Raw genomic sequence first — 7,953 nt, 5'->3', positions numbered from 1 at the left:
TCCGCTTACGTTAAGGATGGCCCGAACATTACGTAGGCTACGTGTCCAAGGAGCAGCGCCTATTCTCGAATTCCGAGTACGCAGGCGGCCCCTTGCGAATAAGCAGGCTAGAACTGACCCCTTAAGAAAGTGACGTAGGGTTCTCCGGTGGAGTCATAGCCTCGCGTAGGAAGGCAACGTTATCCCTATTCCTAAAAGTCGCCTATGCAAAGTGCTAATCACACAACCTAGCCATGAACCAGGGGGAAGGCCCTGGCCGAGCGGCACGTTACGTAAGGACAAGGCGTACGAAGGTTGCGTAGCGGGCCCTGGCTCTGAGCTGGATGTGCCACGGGAAGGAAGCGTCGTCCATTTTGCGTAAAATTCTTCAGTAGGTTTCGCTCAGCCGGCATCGGAGCGGGGCAGGAGCGAAAGGGCAGTGAAACCACGTACAGGGTGGGGCGTATCGTGGTTGAAGAATAAGGCCTTTTGCCTTATCGGGCTGCAGTTTCGGGAGGCCGCATTGCACTGCGGCGACAATAACCCGTGTCTGCTGCAGCGCTTGGGGATCTCCGCGTGTGGCTTTCTTCTGCTGCCCGAAGACCGTCCCTTGCCCAGTGTCACACTCCGCCCCGAGCTCGGTGTGTCTGCCCAGCAGGCAGGGCCTTGCGCGAGCCTGCACTTCTGGCCTCCAGGCCGCTCAGGAGCGATCGTGGTGCAATGCGCGGGGCAGCCATGATGTTCGCTCTTCCCCAGCTTCCAGGAAATGGAAAGCAGACAGATATTCCGTTGGGTTAAATGAATGTGCCTGTGTGCAGGCCCGGCAGCTCTCCAGATCGTTCGCAACAACCTGGGCAAAAACTACATGAAGTGATGATGTTCAGGGTAATGTTAGACTGCTCAGATGTTTCTCCCTGCCATGCTCTGCAATATGCTAGGACTGGGAGTGACTCCAGGGTTGAGTGCAGGAGCCCCCTCCTACTGCAGCACCAGTAGCATATGAACCCTTTCATAAACTGTTCAAGGGCCATTTTAAAATTAGCTACCTTTTCTCCCCCCCCATAATTCCAAATGGCCCCATGATTAGATTATACTAATAGTTAGGATTTTCTGGTTTCCAAACTGAATTTATTTGCCCTCTATTTATACCTTTTCTTGTACCAACGCTGTCCTTTAAAGTGTGTTTCTCTCCCTGTCCCCTTATTATGCATTTATACAGAGTAAACAAATCCTTTCAGCCTCCATTTTGCTAAGATAAATGAGCCAAGGTATTTTAGTTTCTGCTAGAACTGGCTCTACTTAAAAGTGTTCCGTTGCATCTAACTGGTTCATGTTTTAAAAGAGATTAGTCAGCTAATGTTTTGAAGTGTTAAACCTAGTAATAATGATTGATTAAATGCTGCTTTCTGTCATAGATGTGTAATTCCACTGAAATCAGTAGGATTTCATAGGTTTGTAACTGAAATTAATGTTGTTTACGATATTGGATTTCTCTAATTCAATTGGGCTTTACAAAGCCCAATGCTTTCTTGGCCATAGCAAGTGGAAGTTGGGAAGCCCCATAGGGGCGTGAGTTGGGGTAAGTGGAAGGAGTAATATCAGCTCTGCAGTTTCATATCAACCATAGAAAAAAACACTTTTTTAAGGCATGGTGGAAGGCTAGGAAACATCTGCTCTTTGCAGCCTTGTTGCCCCGCAACATATCCACAGAGAGTTTCTTGTCCTTTGCAAAAGTCTTTCCCCGCTCACAGAAGGGAGGATCTGGCCTACACAAATTCTACGCCCTTACTTTTGTAAAAGCTGACAAAAGATGTTGCAAACCAATACAACAGAACTTCAGTTATCCCAAATGATTAGTGTCACTATAATTCTGGATAATCAGTTTTTGTATATAGGGGTGTCAAACTCCAGGCAGCATAGGCTGGATGAGTGGCATGGGGCTGGTCCACTGGCAGGATTGGACCTGTGAACTCCTCTCACCCCCATGCTAGACAAGTGCCCACAGTGTCTGTTCTAGGATCTGCGCTGCACACGGTGGCCACTCTCCCCTGCATTGGTCTGGGATCTGTACCACACATGGTAGCTGGTTCACAATCAGTGCTGTACGTGGTGCCCACACCACTGGTCAAGGACTGCGCTGTGTGTGGTGCACATCCTGGACTGGCAGGGGAAGGCACAAGGCAGTGGGAAAGGAAGGGAACCTGTGTGGCACAGTACTGGATGAGCTGGAGCTGGCACCAGGTATAGTGCAGATCCTGGAGCCAGCACGGTATGTGGTGCACATCCCAGGCCTTATGTGCAGGGCTGGTCTGGCATGTACTATATGGGTTAATTTGAACACAGGGGCAGCACTAGGAGCTGGATGATGGAGCTCTGCAGGCCAGATGCAGCCAGGTGGCCCTATGTTTTGGTCCCTGTCCTAGCTAATCAGACACCACAATATGAAGTGATAAAAACTGCACTTTAATCACTGTTCTGTGTAGTAAGCTAAAAAAAAATATCAAGGAATGAATGTATAGTATTGTATAATGCTTAAAGATCTCAGAACATTAGTTAGTAGACAATACACAGTTGTCTCACCAACAAGCAACCCAACTGTGGACTGATGGTTTTGTTAATACAACACTTTCTAGTTAACTGACTTGCCAAATAGTTGATGCTCCGCTGAAATAATTTTATTCAATAGTCAGTTATTCCTCAAGACTAAAAATGGGCCTAGCTCCTTTTTGACAACTAACTAAACTCTGATTAAATCCGAGAGCGATTTTGAAGATTATTCCCTGACCCATCCATAAAACAGTGGGAAATACACTTTTGTCATGTATTAAAGCTTCTTTTATTGCTTGTTTATATGCTATATAAGTGGGTGGCCTGCCTGGTATTTAAATTCATACTAGACCACATTAAATTTATTAAATTCTTGAATGATCATCGGTATTTGTATATGATGGCAAGATCTTATATTTTGTCCACTTTGTGATCAAACTGTGTAGCTCAGGAGTTCTCAAACATTTTCCTGCTTGAGTCCACATTTTAATAGAGAAGTTATCTAAACTATCTATCTGCAAGACCACTTTGGCATTAAGCTGGGGCTTCATTTATCTTGGGTTCCACAATGTGTGTTGTCATTTACTGGTCACATGATGCTGACAGCCTTCCCTGAACTGCATTTAAATAATTCAGACCATACATTATATATATTTCTAATGTTCCTTTCCTAAAAAAAGTAATTGGTCTTGTTGCCATATAGATATTATATAACTGTGAATGGGAAGAGAAATGGTTCATAAAATAAACTCTCTCTTTTCACTCTGAATGAGTCTGGAAACAACTGACTGAGCAAGTCATTAAAAAGGGTATGCCTTATTTTTTCTCTAGACCTGACTTAACTTTTTAAAAAGTTTTGTTTCTTGCCTCAAAATAATTGATGAATATGACCTATCGTAAGGTAAATACTATAGTGAAGACGATGCACTGTAGTCTCACTGTGAAACAAATACATTGAAGTCAACATCAAGAAAGAGTAGTCAACCACAGTGAGTTTCTTGCACTAAGACTAAAGTGATTTGTCATCTCTGTGCTTTTGCTTTAGGATAGCACTTGTACTTTAATTACTGTGTTAAAAAATGCACCTTTTTAGTGGTGAATAGAAACCCTCAAACCAGGTGCTAAAGTTGGCCTCCCATTGGGCTTTTTTTGGCTACAAAGAGGGTTTGCTACTAGGTGCTAAAAATCCCTCAGAGTGTTAAATATGGAATGTTTCTTTAATTTACACATGTTGTTTTCTGCTTATTTATTTGAAATACTGGGCTCCATCCTGTTTAGTTTGCTCATTGAAGTTCTCACAACAAGTTAATAGGCCAGTTCAGGTGATCAGGGTTTGACTTAAAGTATATGTATTGTACACAAGCATAGGGAACAGGAGATGTTCTAATTTGGTATTTTCCATTAACATGAAAATACATAACATTGTTAAATAGTCTAAAACAGAATTAAATACAAATAAATCACTAATTAAGACTAAAATTTCTAAAAATTATCTTCAAGTAACTATCATTCTTCTATTCTCAGTGAGATCTTAGCAAGTCCTGTATTCCTGTCTCTGTCCACCGCATTTCCCCTCTATGTATTAACCACTCATTTTTTTAAACTATGTTTGTTTCAATGCTATTTTATTCCATGCTGTGTACACCCTATCTCACAGATATTCTCTTCCCAATAAACTATAAAAGGTCACATTAAGCCCATGGGATAAAACAGCTTTACTTCTCACAAACCCTAAAGAAGACATTTCTTGAATGAGTCACAAGTTTCTTTGCTTTGTAAATTTCTGACTGCTGCAAATTTCATTAAAAGAAATAACATGAACCAGTTCCTGTTTAGATCATTGAAATATGATCTCCTAATAACTTTCTAGTGTGCTCCCAATTCTAAATATCCAAAACTCAGCCTGAAAAATACAAAGTAATCAGGGAGTCAGTAACCTTGGATACTTTGGCTTTATCTGGGCTGTTTTCAGATGGAGATTTTTGCCAGGTTTCTGCTTATTCTTTGGCATCCCCAATTCCTCCAGTAGTTATGGCAAATGTGGCTTCATTTTCAGGCATCTCAGGGCTGGTGGGTAAAAGAAGCAAGGAAATGTCTCTCTTCTCTGTTTCAAAATGCAGTCCCCAAAATGTTATCAGCACAAACAAGCTAAAATATTCATCAAAGCCCTTGTGCCCACTTGTACATTGTGACATTTTTCTGTCAGGATCAGTAATTAAAAAGTGTGAAAACCTCCCAAGGTCTGCATATTAGTTAATTCCTTCTTAAGTCCTTCACAAATAAAGACTAGTAACTTTCACAAAAAATGCAGGGCTTTTTATGATTTAAGTTTCCTGTTTGGAGGTAGAAGGGTGGAAAGGGAGGTGGTTGGTTAAGAGACATGTCACAACCAAAGAATCTGGCTATCTAGGTTTTCATCCATGTATTCTATTTTTGCCACACCGGATTCCAGGAATACCACCTGGAAGTCCCTTTTCTGTTCTGCTAAAGCAAATCAGTCCTTATCTATTCTTTCTGTAGCTTTATATAGGCTGTTAATATAAATCTTGATCCATGGAAGCACCTATTATTCCAGCCTTGGACCTTTCCTGGGAGCAGACCACCAATTATACCAATTTTGAAGTCTACTTAAGACAAATATATGGTGGAAATTATGCTAATTGAATTTCCAATTTCATTTGCTTGTGAGAACGTTTAAAATTAGATCACCTGGTTAATTAAGTTGTCTTTCTTTTTTCTCAAAATATAATCCAAAAACACGTTTAATTTGAAATTTAACTGTCAGCTCTGAGGCTGTCACGTCCCAGGAGCATGGATTTTGTCTCCCATTAATTGTCCACGTAACACAGGTCCTCTCTACAAAGAAGAGGTAATTTACCTGTCATATATCTTGGCAATGCGCAGCTCCCCCCTCCCCTTCCGTAAGCTGATCCTTGTGGTTGAAGCATGGGCCAAGATGTGGCCACCAATGGGCTTTTTAGGGTCTGCCTGAAAACTACATTCAGAAAAAATGATTAAGTGTCTCTGAATTCCATGGAATAACAACTATAATTAAGTGTCAGACAATGTGTGATAGTCTCAGGTAAACAGATGTATCACAAAGGATTTAGCTAAGCTTTTGTTACATGTATGTCTTTAAGTAGGATTGTCAAAATGCTCAGTGTTAGTCTAATTATTACTGCTCCCACGGACTTTAACAGGATCAGAGTTAGGTTACTGCTGAACATTTTAAAATTGCCACCCTTCATCTTTGCCCATAAACTACTTCTAAAAATGTTGGTCAGCACTTTTAACATGGCTTATTTAGTTAAATCTGTAAAAATGTGTATCTACCCTGACTTCTGTCTTAAATTCAAGCCAGTAAAAGGAGCCATCAACAACAAGCAGAAAATGAATGGCCATAGATTCATATGAATGTATAAGGGCTAACCACACTAGGAGGGCCAGTCATAGCCAGACTCAATCCTGTTTAAAAATAAAAGTTGTATTTTCACACATGTGCTTGTCCTTCCCCATGCAACCCCAATTTCCATTTCCATTAAGTATACAATGTGAAAGGGGCAGTGTAAAAGAAAAAAAGGAGGGTAAGTGACTTACGTCATAGTTGCCCCTGGATCAGCAGTCATCTGATTGGTCACAAACACAGCCACGTTATATTCTACAACAAAGGACAAGAGAAAGGGGAAGATATCCAGTTGGAATTCATGCGTATCATTTTGCAAAAATGGGACAAAAGAAGCTGTTGCTTGCTAAACAGTTCTAGGGCTTCACAAACAAGAGACTGTCTCTCCATCTCTCTTCTGGTATGAATTACTTAGGGACAGAATTTTCAAAAATGATCACTGCTGGGCTTTGTTCCCATTTAACTTGGGTAATAGCAGAGGTCAGCTAATGCTGAGCAGTAGGGCTGTGCAAAGCTTTGGTCCCTGATTTCAATTTGGCAGAGATTAGACTCAATTTGGTGGCTGAATCTCTGAATCTGAATCGAATCAAGAGACCCTTTAATCTCTTGATTCAGAAAGATTCTGAAAGATTCTGCGATTTGGATATAGACACAGCTTTAAATGTTTTTTCTACCTACCTTGTGAATGCTGTGATGCTGGGGTGGATGCAGCATCCCACAGGAGCATGGGGGGCTCCCCAGCACGTTTGGCAGCAGACCTGGAAGTGGACCAGAACCACTTCTGGTCCACTTCTGGGTTTGGTGGGGAGCTTGTAAAAAACATTTAAAACTATGTCTAGGGCTGAATTGCAGATTCTCCAAATAAGTATCGAATCTTCAGATTCAGCCGAATTGAATCGGGGACAGTGATCCAAATCAACGAATCAAATTACTGTCACCAATTCAGGCTGAATCCGAATCAAATACCGCCCACTTCGCACACCCCTACTGAGCAGTTTTGAAAATCCAATTCTAGAAGGTTTTTTCTTTTCTTTTTTTTATTCCTTTTGCAGGAAGAACTTACTGTTCTGAATCAGTCCAAACAGAGGAAAGAATGCATCCTGCTACTTATCCAGTCATAATCCCTCGTGACATTTTATAGTGCTAAGAGAATGTGAAGCTGAACAAGCTACTTTACATCTCTGGGTCTCTGGTTTACCTCCTACTTTTCTCTTGTCTGTTTAGAATGTAAACTCTTTAGAGCAGAAGCTGTCTCTTACTATGTATTTACAAAGTGCCCCAATTCTTTCAGTTAGGGCTTCTAGACACTGCTGTAAAACAAATAATAATTCTGAGAAACCTCTACATTTTGAAGAATCCTGGAGAGTTTTATACTGGTCAGTTTGAAGTGAAATGATTCAGAAGTATAATTTTCTAGTGGTGGGTGATGTAAGGCAACAGAGGATTTGCTGTCTAGCGTCTACCTGATAAATACATTGGAGATATTTGGTGGTAGTGTTAGGCAGTAACTAGCAACTGCCTTTTTAGTAGCTTCCAGAGATTTTCACTCTTTTTTGCAAAGTCTTCCTTACCCTCTGAGATTTTCTGGAGTCTTGATAACATCTGAGCAAGTTTCTGTTGCCGTTCAGCCAACTCCCCGCGGCCACTAAAATCCACACGGAAGAGTGCCATAATGGAGTCAATGATCTGCATTATAATGATACAAAATTAATAAGTATATTATGAGCAAATAGGGCAAACTATTCTGAAAACACAAGGCTGATGCAGAAAGTAAAATAAGGGCTTATACCAATAGCTTGAAGATGCCAGCTTCCTCATGGAACTTTGCTGCTACATAGTCAAGCAGTTCCATCTGATGTTCACCTAATGGAATGTATAGTTGGAGAATGAAACTGGGATCAGAAAGCATCAGAGGGTTGAAGCAGCTAGAAGGCTAGGTTTATCCCATCACGTGTTGTTAATATAGTAATGTTAGTTGCTATGCAATTGCTTTGTGATATCTTTATGCCAGAAAAAAATAGTCT

The 7,953-nt window shown here is 41.1% G+C and overlaps 1 protein-coding gene across 2 annotated transcripts in view; it reads right to left on the bottom strand.

Moving 5' to 3' along the window:
- Nucleotides 1-4,523: 4,523 nt before the first annotated feature.
- Nucleotides 4,524-7,953, bottom strand: part of DMC1 (DNA meiotic recombinase 1) — a 28,157-nt gene continuing 24,727 nt past the window's right edge. For both annotated transcript variants that reach the window (XM_090041067.1, XM_090041068.1), the window contains 5 exons: nucleotides 7,719-7,792; nucleotides 7,501-7,615; nucleotides 6,124-6,184; nucleotides 5,405-5,521; nucleotides 4,524-4,593 (listed from right to left, as the gene is read on the bottom strand). In XM_090041067.1, the coding sequence (XP_089897193.1) occupies nucleotides 4,524-4,593; nucleotides 5,405-5,521; nucleotides 6,124-6,184; nucleotides 7,501-7,615; nucleotides 7,719-7,792 (437 nt within the window). The remainder of the gene's footprint in view (nucleotides 4,594-5,404; nucleotides 5,522-6,123; nucleotides 6,185-7,500; nucleotides 7,616-7,718; nucleotides 7,793-7,953) is intronic.

The sequence above is a fragment of the Crocodylus siamensis genome, chromosome 4, assembly GCF_052110815.1.
Source record: "Crocodylus siamensis isolate JL-2025a chromosome 4, ASM5211081v1, whole genome shotgun sequence".
Classification (NCBI taxonomy): domain Eukaryota; kingdom Metazoa; phylum Chordata; order Crocodylia; family Crocodylidae; genus Crocodylus; species Crocodylus siamensis.
The sequence above is the reverse complement of the archived record's forward strand: the minus strand, read 5'-3'. Positions and strand labels throughout refer to the sequence as shown.